Source organism: Antennarius striatus, chromosome 19, assembly GCF_040054535.1.
Source record: "Antennarius striatus isolate MH-2024 chromosome 19, ASM4005453v1, whole genome shotgun sequence".
Taxonomy (NCBI): Eukaryota; Metazoa; Chordata; class Actinopteri; order Lophiiformes; family Antennariidae; genus Antennarius; species Antennarius striatus.
In genome coordinates, this window is record NC_090794.1 from 10,980,376 (window position 1) to 11,000,911 (window position 20,536).

General features: G+C 39.4%; 1 protein-coding gene across 2 annotated transcripts; it reads right to left on the reverse strand.

Annotated features, from left to right (window-relative positions):
* Positions 1-440: 440 nt before the first annotated feature.
* Positions 441-18,131, reverse strand: arhgap18 (Rho GTPase activating protein 18). 2 transcript variants are annotated; one of them, XM_068343208.1, is made up of 18 exons: positions 17,848-18,131; positions 10,791-11,028; positions 9,568-9,706; positions 8,832-8,914; positions 8,509-8,661; positions 7,309-7,369; positions 6,154-6,269; positions 5,310-5,381; positions 5,107-5,200; positions 4,501-4,592; positions 4,232-4,312; positions 3,931-4,090; positions 3,740-3,822; positions 3,454-3,660; positions 3,207-3,341; positions 2,175-2,296; positions 1,995-2,050; positions 441-1,865 (listed from the first exon to the last, which is right to left on the reverse strand). In XM_068343208.1, exons 1-18 carry the CDS (start codon positions 17,979-17,981, stop codon positions 1,774-1,776), a joined length of 2,118 nt encoding a protein of 705 aa, XP_068199309.1. In that variant the 5' UTR covers positions 17,982-18,131; the 3' UTR covers positions 441-1,773. The 2 variants fall into 2 exon arrangements, with proteins under 2 accessions (XP_068199309.1, XP_068199308.1); XM_068343207.1 differs by having other exon boundaries at positions 2,175-2,299.
* Positions 18,132-20,536: the final 2,405 nt, after the last annotated feature.

Sequence of the window (20,536 nt, forward strand, 5' to 3'; positions counted from 1 at the left end):
TAGTGCTGCATGTGTCTGTTAGTGTGGTGTATGTCTTGTGGTATGTCCTATGTTGTCAGTGTTTCTTTTTCTCCTGGTGTTCGTCCAGTGTTTGTTCATTATGTAATGATGTTCATTATTTGTGCAATTTCCCTTCAGGATTAATAAAGTATATATCTATCCATCTTTCTAGTTAATTTACAAACACTTTCCATTTCAGTAAATGAGGTCACTAACTCACAGATGTATTTAAAATACTGGAGATATCTGCTCATATAAAATAAATGATAGTAAAGAGGAGCCAGATTTACCACCATTGTTTGATGGCTTGCAAAAGCATGCCTAATCAAATATCTCCATAAAGTAATTTAAATTCCTCTGAGAAGTCATCATACTGGAAGAATAATCATAGACTAGTCTCACAGAATCATGTCTTTACACACATAAGCAATCAAAGCAGATTGTGTGGTAATCAATGAGTGGACATTTATTTACAGGCTGATTTGGTGGTCATTTCAGAGACATTCATTAGACAGACATTAGATGAGGATAAACATTCACAGTAAATAAGATAATACAAGGCAGTGCGGATCTGACCCTTCGCAGGATTTCAAAACTGAGAAACCACACAGTATCAGATTAGACACCTGCTGAAGGTCAGGAAAAAACCAACTATGTGCCAAGAAAAGGAGATTTGGAATATCAAACCATCCAAAGTGAAGAGTACAGACACATAAAAAAATGAAAACAAAGCCAAAGGTTTTAGTGTCCTCATACATTTTTAACTCATGCCAGACAAACTTTGAAGACAAGGTCATTTTTACAAACCATTTTTATCTTTTAAATCAATAATAAGGAGCCCAAGACTTAAAATCCCAAAAATCAAATCTTTGGTACAAAAGTCGGTGACTTGATGAATTCCATGTGAGCTTACTCACAAGCTATTAAACAGTTATGAAAAATGTTGAAATGTGTTTATTCACATTTGTACACTGGATTTACACATACACATCCATCCATAGTTTAAAGAGTTGTGATGTACAGAAACAACAATGTGCCATAAAAACAATAATATTGTTAATGCATGTCCTGGTGAGTTTTTGGTGACAATGAAATGATAAGTGTCAGCATTAAGGGCCGTTGCATAAGGAGCCCCTCATATATATATCACAGTTTATCACATCCAGCATTTTCACTGTATGAGGCACAAATTCAAACCAATATTCATGGTTACAATGAAATGTTGAAGGAATTCTATAAATTTCACCACCTGAAACTTAATTATTTCAGCTCAATATTCCAGATAAAACAGTGATTAGTGGCAAATGATCATTGTTTGCAACCATAATACTTTAAACATCACACAATATCAACAATTATAATAGTGTGGATAGAGTGCTGTTCCAATCTGGGAGGAAAATATTCTCACAACATGACAGTGTGCTTCAAAATGTAAGTGCTTTTTTCACTTTGAAAACCATCTGACACTTTAGGTTAGTGATACCTGAGGCCCAAATTTCCAACGTGAAATATGAAATAGTGTTGGAAAAATTGGAAATGTAAAAAAAAGAAATTAAAAAAAGCAAGTCTGCACAAATTTTTCACACAGGTTTCACAAAACAATTTCAGCCATTTTGAAACTGCCTTTGTACGACTTGTGTTTTTGGCAGTTTTCAGGGATAATGGGTTGTATGAATCCATGCAAACAACTGTAATCAAAATGGTTGTTGGAGGACCACTAAAAACCAGGTTCCATTCATTTGCATTGGAGCACGGCGGCTCAATCCAGCAGGTTTATCTCAGCACGGCTTTAATGACCCATTCTGCAGCAGGGTTCAACTGGATGAGGTCTTTCATGTACGTCTCCCCGTCCAGACATCTCTCTCCTGAGGACATAAAAAGGAGATGGAGGATAAACACTGAGGGATACTTGATGTAATTTAAATATCCTTTACCCTGTTAGCTGCTGCACTGGACATAAACACTGTAATAAATTAGATTTCAGCAGGACTCACTGATGTTTCCGCCAATCTCATAGAGATACAGCTCCTCTCTTTTCACCGTCACTGAGCTGCAGGACAAAAAGAGGAAACATGGGGAAGACAGAAAAAAGACCAAGTTGATGTTAGACCTTATATCCCTGAAACCAATCCTGGTTGTGTATTTGCATGAGGTGCTATAAGTGTACACATTACTTGTCCTGGCTGAGGAAACGTGACAACACATCAGCAGCCTGCAACTCCTCAGTAAGCTGAACCGCCATGGACACTTTCCTGAACTGTGGCGCCTGGACTCGAATAAATCCCTGTGAGTTGTCCTGCTTGAGATAAACAGAGAGGGAGAAAACATGAAGTCAGTCACACCATAATGAGGACCAAAACATTGTGGTTGTAGCTCATAAACACAAACAGGAGATGAAGACGTCAGATAACGAGAATGTGGACTTGGATAAATTCCTCCACTTCTGTTTAATAAACTCCAAACATTGTCTGGTCTCTTAGCTGCGGTTCAAGTGTTGCTGCTATTATTCATTCACCACTATATTAACAAGAGGGCAGAACTCTCCAGGTGCGTCTGTAAGCTTTCAGTAATATACGTTCGTAGCCTGTTTGCAGAGTTTGTTGATTTACTTCCATTTTCTTGGATCACAATGAGTGGATTGTTTGTGGTGCTGTATAGCAAAAAAATGAACCCCAGTAGATTTATAAATTGCTATATAAATTGCTAAATTGCTATATTTATATAAATGGAGCAAATCATTGCATTGTTACCATGGCAGTACATACATAGAACACACTAGGATCGAAAACCTTTAATAGATAGGACTGACTAAAAGTAGATGATAAATGTTATATGGAATTTATTCTATGTATAGATCTGTTTAGGGTTTGGATTAAAATTGGTTCAAATTCAATGAGACAAAAATGACACCAGACATAACAGCCAGTTCTTATGTATGTGAAATGAAAGGATATATAAATAATAATTGAAAGTAAACATTCTAACAATAAGTTGTTAGAACAATATTTCTGTGCTTTCGCTCTACTAATATGTTGTATAGACGATGTAAGTGTTACAGGGTCAGTCTGCAGAAAACTAGTGAAACCAAAAAGAAGCAATATATTTGGATTACAAAAAAGTAACATAAAAATAAAGCATTATCAGCACTGCTCTCCCATTAATATACAATGCTACATGAATTTACATTGTTATATATAGACTGCTACCTCTGTGACAGCCTTTTCTGGCGGTTTTTCGGTGGTAATCTTCTTGAGCAGTTTTCTCACAGCTCTCTCTTTATTTTGCTTGCGCTGACTTTCCATGTTTTGCTGTCTGACCTGGGTCACAATGAACTTGGGAATCTGGAAGACACAAGACACACAGAAAAGATATTTGATTGCTTCAATGCACCAACAATTATAGTTCACTCGTTCATTTCACAGAGGTGATTTGAGGGCTTCTTTGGATCCTTACTGTCCATAGGAGATTCTGGTATCTGATCAACAGCCTGACGATATTGGCTGTGCCGGCTGCCATGCAGCGCTCCTGCTGTTCTGTCACCTTAGAGCGAAAGCCCTTGAACATGAAGATGTTGGGTGCCATGATAACCGAGACATTGTTCAGGGTCATTTTATTCTTGGCCTGATGGTCAATCACACTCTGGAAAAACTCCACCAGCGCCTTGGGAAGCAAACTAATAATTATTATACAGAAACTGCAGGGAGTTTATAATTTTTTTTCAAACTAAAAATGTGTCTACCTTCAAAGTGTCCCGATTAACCTCAGGTAATAAAAGAACCAGCAGGTTTAAAGCCTGCAGCTGTTGCTTCTTTGTGGGGAACTCTGTAAACACAAATACAGAAGTGCTACATGCTATTTTTTTGTTGACTTTATGTGGAGGTAAATCTCTGTGATTGGGTTGAATACTTCATGAATAGATAGTGCACATACTATTGACAGCAATAAATGCATTGAGGTACTCCACAGTTAGTAATGGATGGGGTAACTCCCTGATGAACAGCTTCAAAAGGCTCGCGGCATCATGCTGTTTCAACTGTTGCCATGGAAACATCCCATCATAGAAAGAGGATTCGAGCTCCTGGCACAGCGCCTGGATTTCAGATAACACAAATTAACACACAGGCAAGATTGTTTCACAGTTGTACATGTTTCAAGAACAAGTCTGATCTTCATAGAAGGCCTTCCAGTCATTGACTTTGCGATTTTACAGCGTGGTGATGCCTTCACTGACCTTTACTCTAGCTGCTGCTCCAGAGATCCGTAGCAGTCCTTCAGTGTCTAATCCTCCCTCCTGCTCAATGTGACAGATAAGCTAGGAATATGACAGAAATAGAGATCGAGCTTAAATAAAACAATTATAAATTATTATTTAAGCTAGAAATACTGGTAATAACAATCCCAGTACAGCGCAAGAGCAATATGATCTAGTTTGAGGTTGTGATTCTACGATGAAAGTCTCAACACGTTGGCTTTCTGAAGTTATTATTATTATTGTCTCACCCTCTGCAGTATGAATGGCACTTTGGTCCCGGGAGCCCGTCGCTGGTCCTGATCCAGTAAAGTGGCAAGAGGAACACCGAACAGACCGCTTTCTGCAGATACAAAAACAACATGGCAAAGACAAGCACACCTTTGTTATGACCAACCTGCCAACAGTATAAAATACACAATAAATACAGAAAATAAATTAAGGGGTTGCAAGTAAACCATAACATGACAAAAATAAAAAATCAAACTATTTTAAAGACCAGCTGAGACTAATGAGGGTTTCCATCAGTCTGTTCTGCAAAGTGGAAAACAGTATCTGCAGGGAAGCAAGTTGAAATCTTTGACAGGGGTGGCTGAGCTTGGCCAAAACTGACTGAAATGCAAATATTTAAAAAGACAGAAATATCGTCAGACAATTTATTTACTGCATTTGCTTACTGGGAAAAGTTTTTAATGATTTTTGTGTCTCTGTTAGTGTTTACACGTTCAGTATTCCTTTTTGACTGGTGTTATTTGTTGGTGTTAAGTTAATTTTTTATAGTAGTTCATGTCTCTCCCTGCTTATGGAATGTTTATTCTTGTGTGTGTGTGTGTGTGTGTGTGTATGTGTGTGTGTACCTTTAGTCTTAACTTTGACAGGTTTATGAGGCTTAAGGTCAATCCCAGCAGTATCAAACAGAGCAGTCGACTCCACAAGCACCAGTCTTAACACCTGACGTATATTTTGGAACAATGGCAATGTTCACATGAAAATAATAATATAAATAATCATTACATGTTCGACTGTGAGGCATCCGGATCATGTTATAACAGTACGTTACCTTTTTCATATCCAGAGGAGACAGATCTCCTATTCTGGTTTGACCCGTTTTATCTCGAAGCAGCTTAAAGTTCTAGAGGAGATAAACACAGAGGAGAAGGGGAGCATCAGGGAAAACATTCAGCGGAAGCACAGTCATAAATGATGCATGTTGTCAGTGCACTGTGAATTGAATGAGTAAGTCACACATGATCTTTAATGACCCCAGACTGGTGAAAACAATCTGCTGTATCATCCTCAGCCACCAGATGGCGCAACAAACCAGCCGTCAAACTGCTAGACATATACTCCAAACTACAGTAGGTATACTGTTAATAGGTTTAGATTCTAACGACCGCTTTAAATTTCATTATACAACCCACCCTATAATCTGTTTTATTACAATGAAAAAATAAGTCAATCTGAATGAACAACAACTTAAGCAATTTAAGCACAAGTTGGAGCCATGTTTTCAACTAACAATCAGAATTAGAATCAGAATCACTTTATCGCTCCTCTTAAGAACAAGTTGCTTAGAGACATCTAGTTTTCGGCAGGATAAAAGAGCATAACGTAAAAACTTTTGGCTAACAAATACATACGTCATTTTCACAAATTGCTATGTGTGTTTTGGCAAAACAAGACAAACATGTTAAAAATGACAACAAACTAAAAATGATAGGTCATCTAATGTAACCTAACACATACTAATGATTACAACAAGAACACATTTCACATTGGTATTGGAGAAGTTTGTAGACTGACAAAAAAAACTCAGAAGTCGCACATGGGGTCAGTGTATTCATAAAGAAGGATTACTGAGGGAGTGAATGCATAACGCCTGTGTACAGGTATGTGTGACTCACCGGTAGTTTGTCATCAGGTGAGTTAGGGCTTGTGACTTTTAACCTCGGACAGTTGTCCCTGTAAGTGAGTGCCTGCTCTGAAAATGCCACTTCAACATTCAGTTCTGTCTCTGCTTCTGTTGAGATGTGATGCAAAAAGAGAAATGAAAAAATATGACCACACAAGCAGCAAAGCAAAAACGTGCAAGTAAAATGTCGTTGTCGGCACTGATACAGGCTCTTCAGTTTCATTTCTGCTGTTACAGCTTCAGTAATAAATTGGTCACTGCATAAAGACCAAAAGAGAAGCCTGCTACCTTTAAAGCTTGATTGACAGAACGCATACAGGTAGTCCTCAACCTACAAACACAATGGGTTCCAAGAGGCTGGTCATAAGCTGAATTGTTTATAAGTCGTTATTTATTAATTTTCAATCTATAATCACCATTTGAGGTCACTTAAATGCCATTACTACTCCAAATAGGAAAGTACTACTCCTTAAAACTTACCATAAAAAATTATAGGACATCTTATGTTTGATTATTCTGTTTTATTTCCATTAGGTTTCTCAGTTAATTCAACCAATAGGGAACATCAAAAAGCAAACCATTCAGAGTTCAGCTGTTAATGCTTCAGGGCAGAAACCTACCCTGGTTCCTATATCATTTAGCTCCTATAGGAGGACAACCCCATCAATAATTTATAAAAAAAATTACATAACAGGCAAGTTGTGACAGAGTTTTCTTACAAGTAGTTTACATTAGTGGCTCTAAATGTCAACCTGACCTGAATTGTCGGCAGTCTCAATGTTCACATCCATCCCCATGCATATAAATGTGTTTTTTTCCCTGCTCAGAAGTTTGAAGAGATAAAAGAAGGACCAAACACTGCAGACGACGTATCGATAGGAAAGGTGAAAAGGCCACATGAAGTACCACATCACATGTGGTGGTAAAAATTAAAAATATGTAAAATATTTGAATGAACACATTGGTTTTTCCTAATGCACAATTCAAAGGATTCATTCCTTCATCGTCTACTGCTTCATCTGCTGTGGATGAAGAATTGCAGTTCAGGTAAATGTAAAATACCACATATATATACTGTATATACTGTATATATTATATTTAATGTATTGAAATGGGGGCCGTCTCCTTCAAGAATCACATTTCTTACCTGAAGTTTGATCTTTTTGTCCATTTTCACTTCCCTCTTTGAGTTTACTGGGTTCCTCGCCCTACAACACAATACAGAAACACAACACACAAAATTCAAGAACACACAAATGAACACAGACACCCACCACCCCCAGTTACAATTTATATGTAACATATTATCTTGTCTGTTAATTGGTGAACAAAATTGAGCGTCTAAGAAAGAGAAAGTGTTTTACTCAGCTGGATCATATAGAAGCTACAGCAGTACACTTGGTTCTAGGATAAACATACATGTAGTAAATGTGACTCCAGTCTATCTGGAAGGAAGAGAAAATGAATACAGTAATCCATTTCTGACTTCTTGTTGGAAGTTACAATGAGGACATAAACACCACTCTGATGACTACCAAGTATATCAAGTGTGAAGCTGCTTAGCATAAAGGCTACACTAAGCAAGGGGCAGCTGTAAATCCTCCTGTGGTCTCTGCTGTTTGCTCACCACGTGGTGATGACAAACCAAGGACTAGTCCACTGTATAACATTACACTTAATATTTTGTACACATTAAATAAAAATCACACAACAAAATACTTGTTCATTGAAGTTTAGATGAGTTGGAAAAAATCTAAGACAACCAGGTACTGATTTGATCTTCACACTTGTCACAGATTGGTGCCACACCTCAGCCACACATCAGTCACCAGCAAATGGAGCAAACCAGCTGAACATCTGTGCTGGTAATTTCTTTGGTGGTTCAAGTTTAAACTCTTGAATAAAGGACCAGGAACACCTCGGGTACCACCATCTAAATTTTGTGATTTTTTTTACCAGCATGTGGCAACAAATGCACTTCCAGGTGGCCTCCACCAAAACCCAAGCTCCATTACGAGATTAGTGGCAGGCCCAGCATCTGCTTGTTCCAATGGGAGAGGGAAAACTGAACAGAATCCTAAAAACATTCTGACACCAATCGTTTCAGAAAAACTGACAGATCTCCTGTAGCTGCCTCAGGAACAGACTCAGATCTAGTATTTTGGGATCTAAAGAGTGAATCCTGAGTGAGCAGAAGAGAACAGTCACTAATATAAGATGCAATAATAAAACTAGAGATGACATCTAGCAATGTTGAGAAATCAAGGCTTTTTTAAAAGGAATCCCTGGTACTTTGTGCTTTCAAGCTGCAAAAACAGAATATTTGTGCTTGTGTGCATCACCAAACCTTTTCAGGAGGTCTGAATATATCCCTAACATCAGGAACATGCTGCCGGTTACGTCGCCGTAGTAACGTCTGCTGTAGTGATGCCACGCGACGTTCTATAGCAGCTGCCTGAGTTCTGGTCAGTGTTGACAGGAATACCACATTTTCTTCTTCCTGTCAGCATGACAAACAACAAAACTATATCCAATAATACATTCCAACATGAGAACAAAGCATGATATGTACTTCATCACACACTCCCCTGACAGTGGTGACCTGCAGGTATGTACCAAGTAAACAATGACTCAGGTCAACAGTTTAAATACAAGACCGATTATAGACACCTGATCCAGGTCAGCCGCCAGTGAATCATCAAAAAGTCGTGCTAGCCCCGCCTCTGTAAGCCACGCCTCCTCCTGCTCACCTTCTGAAATAGAACGGGAACATAATGGACCTTTAGTTTTTTAAATAAGCTCCTAAAATGGTACGTAACAATCAGCAGTCATGATTCAGTGGAGTCTGGTACAGATTACTGAAAGATGAGGCCTCCATTTATCCCCACTTAATACACTCAGGACTCTACAGGTGCCAGAAAAGAAGGACGGGTGTAACCACTGACAAGGCTGGGCACAGTTACTCATGAAGTGTTGTTTTTTTGCTCTCAAGAAAAATAAGACTGACAGAAAAAGAATACAGGGATGCAAAAGCTTTCCTCTGATGGAAACAGCTAGTATTATCTGTGACAAAAAGCGTCTCAGCATCCTTCTAGAGCAGTAAAATTAAAATAAAATTGGGATGGCGTTAAAGGATTGTTATCATTCTCATCTTGAACCAGAGATGTAAGAGATGTAAAACAACAAAAACACCAGAAAGGACAACATTTTTTATCATTTTTATGTCATTTGTGTCTCTCTTTTATGTATTAAGTGTCTCATTACCTCATGAAGTGTGCATGTTCAATCTAGCCTATGATTAATCATTCTGACTGTAATGCCTCCTCTGTCAACAATAAAAAAACACACAATGTGAAAAGTCTGTTCACACAACCCAAAGTCAGAAATCCATGTCTCAGTGTCCTACCCTCAGGAATTTTCTGCTGCTCCTCCTCCTGTGCGTCTCCTTCTCCTCCAGCTTCTCCCCTCCCTGCTCCTCCTCCCGAGCGAGTGATATTCTCCACCTCCGTCCAGTAGTCGTCCATCTCCAGTTCATCCAGAGAGTCCTGTGAGGCACACATATACACACACACACACACACACACACACACGCATGTAGGAACATGTCATGTCATTTTAACTTTCTAGTTGTCTTTCATATCTTTCCCTCAAATTTTTTGTTGCTGTTGATCAAGTTAAAAACAAATCCTTCCCACAAGCTTGTAGGTTGAACAGAGAAAGCAATAACATCAGATGGAGCGAGACCAGTCTGAACAAGTCTGAGATCAAATACGGTTTTTATCAGCGGTACACACACACACACACACACACACACACACACACACACACACACACACACACACACACACACTGTATACCTGCCAACTGAACAGCTTGTAAAGTTCCACAGTAACAAATGTAGACATTTATAGAAGATATTTTGCCCGTGAGTTCCTACAACAGTATTAAAGTCTGTTGCCAGTGGTTCATTTGTATATCTGGAGAACCCACAGAGGGTCTGAAGCACCTGGACAACAGTGGAAAAAACAAACAAAGCTTCTAGACGTGTGTTTGACTTTTATATAATGTACGTCTCAGTACTGTGGATAGCTTCACACTTACATATGAACCTGATAATTTAACCACAAACACCAACTTACCAAACTAAAAAGGCAAGTACATCCTTCTTTTGGCATAACAGCTTAACCCTAACCCTAACCCTTAGAGACCATAAATGGTTAAACAAAGAATTAACAAGAAACTTCACATGTATCAAGAGAGTGTCAGAAGAAACAGTGTAAACTGTTCCACTATATTTATTCAAGTCCACAAATGATGACACAAATGTGAAGGTGATAGATGTAATAAAAAAGTATTGGAATCCCGTGTGGAAGGTCCTGGGTCCTGCCTGGCCCTGGTTGTTTTCTAATCACACTTCCTTCAATGCGTTCATTGTAGTTTTTGCCATCGGTTCTCATTTTCTACGGTTGCTGATTTACCTTCTTAACTTAAAAGCTTGTGATTGAATGAGGGAGCTGAGCAAACTGCTTCACATGCCAATGAAATCAGACTCCGACAGCAGCACGAGATGAATGAATCATCTCAGGCCTGAGGTACTATCAGTAACATGTGACATCATCCCCAGCCTACCTGAGAGTTGCTTCGCTGACACGTGGGCCGCAGTCTGGACCTGGAATTGGGGCTGTGTCTGGGGCTGGAGCCAGGCCTGGGGCTGGAGGAGGGCTGAGACTTGGGGAATGTGGTGATGCTCGGGTCGGGTAGTGAACATGCCACAGTGCTTGTGGTTTTTGTAGTGGTCGTGGTGGAAAGGCCATGCCTGTCTGCATGAGTCTGGTTCTGCTGAATGGTGTACTGGCTTGCTCTGCGGCTGCACAGACAGATAAACAGGTTGTGGTGACAAAAACCATCAGATCACATTTTTTCCCAACATGTCAAATCTTGTGTGACATGCCCCGAGAAAACAAGTTTCTCCTACACTTTGCACCTTTGCATCACTTACATAATGAAAAACTGTACACACTTCACAAACATTCGGTGGCGTTTTGCTTTGCTTCCTCTCGCATCGGATTCGGTGATTGAGTCAGAGAGGTCAGCCAGTTAACTCTAACTACGAGCCAGCAGTGTGTTGAGTTCCCTGCTGGGACTAAGAATAGCAGCTGTCACACAGCGACCTCACCGTCCACCTCTACCGCCAGAATACTACCAGTCACTATCAGTAAGATGATCTCATGCAGGTTATCTCATGGTTACAACAGGAAGTATGTATGATCGTATTTATCTGATACTCCTACATGTTAAGTAATTTTTGGTTCGCTCTCCTGGGGGTCTGTGGGGGGAAGTGGATCCTGTTAGCTTTACAGTGCTCTGATTTTACACAATGCTTTGTAGGAGATGTTGACTCACATTTACAAAATATCAGCCATATATTTCTAATCATGATCCAAAAAAGCTACAAAAAAGGCTTTCTTTTCCCATCTAAAAGTCGACCCATGTTGTATGACATCAGGGGCCTTCTTAATAGCTTAGAGCTGTGTGTAATGCGTCACATATGTTATAGCTTTAAAGCATGGGCCTCAACGGTGGCCTTTAACATCTTTCTGACTCATCCGTTCTGTAAGGCCGTTCACAAAAATGCACACAAATCACAAACACATGACTACAACGCACCACAAAAAGGGGACCCTACTGCTGCTAGTGCTAACACGCGTTCACCCAGGGAACTGAGCGTTACACCACACCAATAATAGATGTTCCAGCAAAAATAAAGAGGTGTTAGTAAATCAAAATGTAATAAAAAGAGAATGTTATCAATAAAATAGTTAGAAAGAACATTTCCTTTTGATGGAAGATGAAACAGACTCAACATGTGTTTTCCGGAAGGAAACCCCAACAAACAGAAAGTGTGTGATATTAGGAAACCTCATTAGTAGAGGTAAAGAAGCTGTTTTTTTATGAGGCTCATTTTTCACTCTCTTGAATTGACTGAATGTCCCCTTTGTTGCAGGAGGAAGAGGAAGTTCCATTATCTGACACACTTTCTGTCTCCGTCTCTTCCACATGGACCTATTGAGTTATCACAACCAAACTAGCTGCAGGAATATGAGAGCTGAACGACTATGGAGCTGGATTCAATTGGTCTGTAGTTTGTTTTATTCTGATCGAGCTTAAAGGCTGCTGTCAACATCATTTCATTTATCCACGCACATGGCAACCATCAGGCTGTCCCCATCTATCCAAGTACAAATGTTTGTGGTAAAAAAGCTGAGCTTTTCCACCGTTCCAAATGAAACTGTGAGTGTCAGCAGTTACAGCGAGGGTAGAGCAACCTTCAAGTCTCTGCAAGATGAATAAAACCTCCTCCTGGTGGCTTAGTAAATAAACCAAAGCATGAACGCAGCAACGTCAGAGTGATCCAGTGTTTTATAGACCTTTAGTCTGCTGTTTTATACTACATCTTTAAACCATACCAATGCAGGATTTATTTGTTAACATCCTGTTTAAGTTTAGCTCCTAATCTTTGTGGGAGCAGTGTGAGTTTCTTCATTCACCAAGACAGATGGTGACTGAAGTAAGGGAGCAGCAGGACCATGTAAAATAAATCAAGACGCATTCTTTATTTTACATTCTCATGCACAAATATGCACAACACCCCACACAACCCCACAGAACAGTCAGAGATAAGAGTCTCTGCATGTAAACTAAGCCCTTAAAACTTCTAGTAATCACTAACAGGGTTACTTCATGGAATTTATACGTAAAGTTAGTGATAGAACAATAAATCATTGAAGTGAAAGTAAGAAGTGTGGAAATACTTTGAGAAGTATAAGTTCTTCATAAACTATTTGTCAATATTACAAAAACACTATCAGCAAAATGTCTGATCAGAAGTCAGGAATTATTTTCCAATATTACAAAAAAGATATAAAGAAGGACACGTATGTGCTGTATCTTTGCATGACAGCACAATTGTGGATTTTGAGCATAAAGCAACATAAATTGGCCATACATAGATTAACCAATGTTTCAGTGAAGTACTGGCCTGCATGTACTACTAGATTATATAATATAGCTCTATCAGGCCTGAATTGTGGGGGTTTTACTAAAAGAAACAGTTTATCTGTATAAAAGTGACTTTTTATTAATCATGCAGTCACTTGTAAAAAAGAGTGATGTTGATTTTTGTGAAGGTTGTAACAGTGACAGTGATGAAAGGCAGGAACTAAACAAACTGTTAATGTTGAACAGCATCCAGTCGATCTACGTCGTTCTGTATTCATTAACTTCAGATTATAAATCCAGCTATAACTCTGAGGGTCCCCACAGAGTTACATACCACAGCAGACCTGCTGCCACACACACACACACACACACGCACACACACACACACACACACACACACACACACACGCTGTTTACCACTGGTATATATATAAACATACACAGTCAACCTCCTTCCTTCCACTATTCTCTTTTCATCCCACTCTTCCTCTGCTCCTTGTTGTACTTCCTCTCTTCCGACGCCTCACCTTGGGGACGGTGTCTCTTCCTTTCTGCTTAGTACTTTGTTTTAATCCCTGCTTTCTTCTCTGTTTTCCTTCTCCTCCTCTAACACCACCTGCTTCCTGTCAGTGGCTCCTATATAATAAAACTGACTGAAACATGCAGTCTGTGCCTCTTCTTCTCCACAAAACCAACCTTAGCTGCTTTTATCCTGATTTATACTCATGACCTCATTAATCGTGACCAGTCGTGAGGACGGAGACATGTCTTAGTGTTGTAATAAGATGTGTTCGGCTTTCAGACATCATCCCACAACGTGAGTTAATCATTTGCCTTCATTCAGAGTCACAGCATGAACGATGGTTTTAGCCATCCATAAATCACAGATTACCAAACACACACACATAACATTGATTGTTAAAAATAAATATACATTATTTTTCGCACTATAAGGCTCACCTAGAAGCCTCCGATTTTCTCAAAAATTGACAGTCCACCTGATAATCCAGTGCGCTTATATATGAAAAAAGTTTTAAAATAGGCCATTCATTGAAGGTGCGCCTTATAGTCCAGTGCGCCTTATAGTGTGGAAAATACTGTACCTCTTGTACAAAGTTAGGTCTGACACTTGGTTACCAATTATAAATTCAGACCGATTTTACATTTGCACCATTTTAGTTATGCTAAGATGGTTACGTTATAATGTCCAGAGATTGAGACTGAAATGTCTAAATATAGACTGAAACAGACTGAAATTTAAAATACATAATGACGGACTCCTATAAAAACAGACATTTACAGCCTGTAATGGATGAATTTTGTTAATGACTGTGGTCATCCTACTGAAAGCCATCATGACGTTGTATTTCTGAACAACTGTGTGCTGCGTATTAAATGAACTACAATTTAGTGCACAAACTAATAAATACCCTAAGAACGGCTTAAGATCATTTGATAGATTCGTCAACATCTCATGCAGTCCGATAAAGTCAATATGTCCAACACTCTTTCAAGGGTGGCTGATGTCTTATTTGCTGGGTAGCATTTACTATTAATTACTGATTAAGTGTTGTGCTAAAAAGCAGCATGTTCATTACCATTGTGATGCTACCATGTTAACTTTAGCATTTAACTGAAGTGTCTGAGGAGCCTGGCTTTCTTAATCCTGTTTCAATTTGAGAACGGACTGCATCATATAATATATAATGTTATTGATTAACTAATCGATTGACTGATTAACTGGTGTTAATCAACATCAAAATCTGTCTGACACAAGACTGCGATTGCTCACGAAGCTAGGAGACATTTCATTGGTTGACATGCTCACGCTTCATTTTCCATGTAACTATGGACTAGTAGTTGCAGAAAACATATTTACAACCAAGTTAAAAATTAAACGGGAGCCTCCGAGTGATTATTGTCGACCGCAAATAGATTTATGAATGTCAAACACACAACATGTACAGCTCCTCCATTAGTAATGGACTTTTTTCTGTGTCTTTAGTGTAGTTACAAGATTATAAGCTATTCAGAAAATCGTATATACTGTATGTTATTTCCTTCTTACACACAGTCGTAGAGGTCGGTCTGGCTGCCCTTGTGAATAAAACAAACACACTCATTCTCTTGTTCATTGCTGACCTTTAATTGTTTGTACTTTATTCACACATCACCTGCTTAAAACTACCGATGAAGGAGGATTGTGCGTGGCCGTGTGAGTTTGTGTGAACAGATTGTGTAAATGTATGTCCCACACTGTGAGGAGCTAACAGGACTAGTGTGAAACAGTACAACCCCAAAAAAGAGCCGGTTCAGCACTGTTGGGTTGAATGAGTCAAGTTCAGAGGAAGGGAAAGAACGGAACACACATGACCTGAGCGTGTCTGGAAGGAAGCAGTCCGCCACAAAGTCCCTGCTCAACTGTGAAAACTTCCGTCCAAAGTTGCATAAATATAAAATACTTCATACATGTAGCTAACATGAGTATCATCACAACCATTTGCAGCAACAACTTAATATTTATAGGATGGTTAGCTTAGCATAGCATAAAGCCTGGAAACATGGGGAAATTGTTGGCCTGGATTTGTTCAAGCCGGTTCACCAGGACCTCTACAGCTCATTTATACCATTTAATATGTTAGTTGTGTGAAAACAGCTTGTTGTGGATCTCTCAATTTAAAACAAAAAAGTGTGTGTCCATATTAACAGGTGCCAGCTGTCCTATGCTGAAAACACAGACCGTCTCTGTTCCCCCTCTCAGCAGGGACAGAATGGTTGAATAAATTGTCTGACTCCGCTCTGATGAAGACACACTGTTCAGTTTGTCTTGGTTGATCTTTCCTCCTCATTCCTTTTAGGTTGTGTCTTCATCTTTTTGTGTGTTTCTCTGGATTATATCCTTCTTTCCAGCGTGTCAGGTTACTCCTCTGTTTATATATAGAAGTGTTGTGAATCCTGCTCATCTGTAAATGTGGTAATTAAATCCAAATGACAGTACAGGGGAGCAGGCAGCTCGTGCATGTCTGCCGAAGAGATTGTGAGCAGGATGTTCCTGCAGCAGAGTGGAGTATGTATTAATCTAAAACCATTCCTGCCCACTGGCTACTTTTCTTACCCGGAACAACAACTCTTATGATTCGGTGAAGCTGCAGTTCCTCCATATCTAAGGAAAATACAACAGCAACAAGCGGCCCTTCTGCCAAAAGATGACCTCTTTTTGTCTTTTCATCAGCATGACTACAATCTACATGATGTGCGACTCCCAAAGGACAGTAACCTAAGGCTCCTTAGGTCGGATGTCCACTGCTGGAAGAAGGCCAGAAGCTTTCTGTCTGTCTGTCTGTGTCTCTCATTTCCTGACTAGGGGAAACAATGACTACAAAACTAAGCCTTCACTTTAAAATAGACACACGCACACACACACACACACACACACACGCACACACACAACTGTGGGAGGTGAGACAAAGGCAGGCTGTAATGTGATGCTGTTTTTTTCTATCTAGCTGGACAAGCCATCTGGAAAAACACACAGACATGCATGTAGTGTATGTATACACAGACACACACAGACAGCTGGGCTACTTGTTGTTCACTTTACCACACCACGGTTGTTGACAGCAGCTGTTTACTGGCATAAACAAGTCCTACACACAAGCAGTCAGCAAGAATAAACAGGTGTCATAAGATCGTTCATTGTACGGCTGGTTTGCATTCAGTATGATGGAACAATATTAGAAGCTGACATGGATGAATGGGGTACATAGTATAGATTCTTCACAACAGTTTGCAAAAACTTGATTTTGTTATCGATCAATTCAGCCAATCAATTAATTTTTATTTACAGAATACAGGAAGTTCATTGTTTTCAGGTTTTAGCTCATTTTAATATTGTGATCTGCTATTTTGTGTTTGAGTTGACAGACATTACATTACACAACACAACTGAACTGAAGGAGTGTGCAGCTCCTTGTAATAACTCGTAACCCTTATTTAAGTGTAATTTTGTAATTGTTTGATCATTAATATGGGAAAAAATTGTGGAAAAACCTCTATTGGTTTTGGTGAGGTGGTGACTTAAAATGATTTGACCATTAAATCTGCTAAAACCTATATGATCATTTTACAACGTTAATACAAAGAGGAGTCGTAGTAGGAGTAGCATGAAGTGAGCTAAATTATTATTATCAGAAGATTTGTAGATTACAGATAGGAATCCTAAATTATTTTCCCCTATGCATTTTCTTGGAACAACAGTAATCGTTGATCTAAATTTGTGTCCAGAGGTCTGATAGGCAACTTGTCAAAATCTGGCCTAAGAAAACAAAGTCAAGGTTAACCTGCAGATATGCTGATTAGGATAAATGGAAAAACCTAAGCTATGACTGAGAGTGAGGTCAGCCCCATGCTGGATATGAAAGATCAGGCTGTCTGGGATCGATTAACCAGACTTTTGATTTGGGCATCCTTTAGCATGGAAGGATTCGATATACTTTACAGTCAACACATGTCTCCAGTTTATAATGAGGAAAACAATATCGGTGACCTTTGCTCCGTCTCTCTCTCTCACACACACACACACACACACACACACACACACACACACACACACACACGCACACACGCACACAGTTGGTTACAAGCGAACTCTTCTAAAATCCCTCACACACATCCTGACATGTCCCACCTTGGAGCAGTGGATTCTGAGTCCAGGGCTGCCGGACAGACGTTCGCACGCTGTCCAGTTTTCGGCAACAGTTCCGCGTTGCTGTGGTAACCCGTTAAAACCACTCCCTGGGACTGGTGCTGCTGCCGACTCATGTTTCGCCTCCTTTTCTTTGCTCGCAGTCACGCATCCACTCATTAGCCGATAGGTGGTCTATCTATAGCTGATACATCGAACTATGATTCGAACTACCTCTCCATCGTTAGAGTGTTCTCTGACCAACTCATTCTCACACCCAAGTCCCTCTGATCGACTGGCGTGTTTGAAGGAGCGGCAGGTCAGGGGCGGGACAACAGACACCAGACTGAGCGGGGATTGGTTGTAAACACCGGGGCATGTTTCATGTGATAGCGCCCTCTGCTGCTCCAGGGGGGAACCGGCCGACTTCCGGCTTTAATTCATTGTCAAAAAATCCGTTACGTGTCTAAAACTTTTCTGTAACTTTTAACACACATCGTGTACTGTATTTAATAAAATGTCCAGGAGGATTATAATATACTGTCATTCATCAGGATTGTAACGTAAACTGTTGGTATATCACGTATGGATTACTTATGATTTATGCACTTAAGAAGTGGGTGATGCGTGACAATTTTTATGTCATATATAAAAATAACTTGATTTTTGAGCCATAATAAGTTGCAGTGATCAACTTTAATTAATATCTGACAAAAGCAATGATAAAAGCGAAAACAACCCCAAAGGCATAACCACCTTTACCAGTTTCTAAAGTCTCACAAATGGAGAAATGGGAAATGAGAAGATAACATCCCAAAGAAGGACAATAAAGTGTATTTCTCTCTTTTCTCTTCTCTCAGTAATCCCACTCCTCATGGACCGGCACAGCTCGTCAGATTGTTACATGTGGTTGCAGACAGAAAATTAAGCAATTAAAAATAATAATAGTGTACATTGGACAATGGAGTAATTTTACAAGCAAACAAAACTGGTGTAGTTGCTCTGTTGAGGACTGGGGAGCGTTCACTGCCTGCCTCCAGCATACCGATGGTAAATTCTTGGTCATGTTGCCCCAGCGTGGCATTCTGGTAGTTGTCATTCTCTTCCCAGTGTTGACACAATTTTCAAGGGTTACTTTAACAAAGAAGTGGTCAATTTGGGATTAGTTTGAATAGTTTGAAAAGATAGCAGTTATGTCCTTAAAAAGATATTTTATCAGACTCAAAAGACTACTCCCAAAAGTTTCACCAGAACTGGTATTTTAAAAATAAACAAAATACCATTCCATAGCTGTGTAATGTAGATTTTAGAATATGCAAAAAGTTTTTTCTTGATTGCCAAAGAGTGATGTTTTAAAACCCTTTTGAGTGTGTTTAGGTAGAAATCACAGCCAGAATATAGCATACCTCACTTCTCTTAGGAAGGATTTTCAGTTCAAGACAAATAAATGAAAGTCAAAAAGTTCCACAACGTGTAGAAGCAATAGTTGCTTTCCTGCACATTTCAACATGCAAGACATCTGTGGGTCAAAGACTTCTAAAGTACAACAAATGTGCATGTATTATAAAAAAACAAAAATAACAAGCAGGAGCAGGGAGACAGACCTCCAGTATAAGCTCTCTCTTTTAAAGCATTCAATATTTTACTAAATTTTTGCTCCTTTTCAGGTGTCCCACATGCATACTGTTCATGTTATGGTTGGGGTGGAGTTATCATTTAACTAAATTACATATTTTCTACAGACCTTGCTCAGCTTTTTTTTGCTACATTAGATTTCAGGATTCCCCTATTCTACATGTTTCACTTAAACCCACAAGTTTTCATTTTCTCTTTCAGTATCAGCTGGCTTTAATAGTAGTAGCTTTGAATGACGATGTACTTAATCATCATGAATATTCCTCTCTCTGGGTAATGGTTTCCCAGCTCGCTTCAAGGGTTCCATGTATGTGTCCTTTCAATACTGTTTCAGTACTCTGTGCACAAATGCAGTAAATATGGAGCACAATCTCAGGCCTTAAAAGATCTCAAAATTAACAGAACACCTACAAATGTCATGCTGTATGTACCTCTTATTTTGACACACACACACACACACACACACACACACGCTCTACTCTTACTCCTCACCTGAGCTGAAGGTAGCAGATGATTCTGGAAACCATTGTATCGTCTGCATCCAGTCGAACTGCCGTAAACAGACCATGACCTTCTGGCCATGCATTGGAGACAATGTTGAAACACTCGGGTGAGAAAGAGGATTAACCAAAGGTCAATCAGAGTGCCTCTCCCCCATCTGCTCCTGCTTTTGATCACCACCCTCCCATACTAAAGTGTCCAATGCGTGGGCATCAATGAATCCTCAACATATGATATGGAAATACGTTGTGGAGCATGAGGGTGGGTGTGGAGCAGTAGTAGGTTAACGATTGTTCACAGTTGAAATTTGGATCCTGACAATTGCAAAATTTTCTACCATTGAATGACATTCAACTAAATATGTGGGACAAATTTTTATTTTCTTATTACAAAGAAAAACTCACATCTGGTATTTGCAGTTTTTGAGCCAAGTTTTATCTTATTCATACTTACCCTTCACTGATTAAATGACAGCCGAGGTAGTTCAAGGACATTGTGGTATTTTAAACGCACCTTTGAATTGAAATACAATTATTCTGTAAGATCTCAAACCACT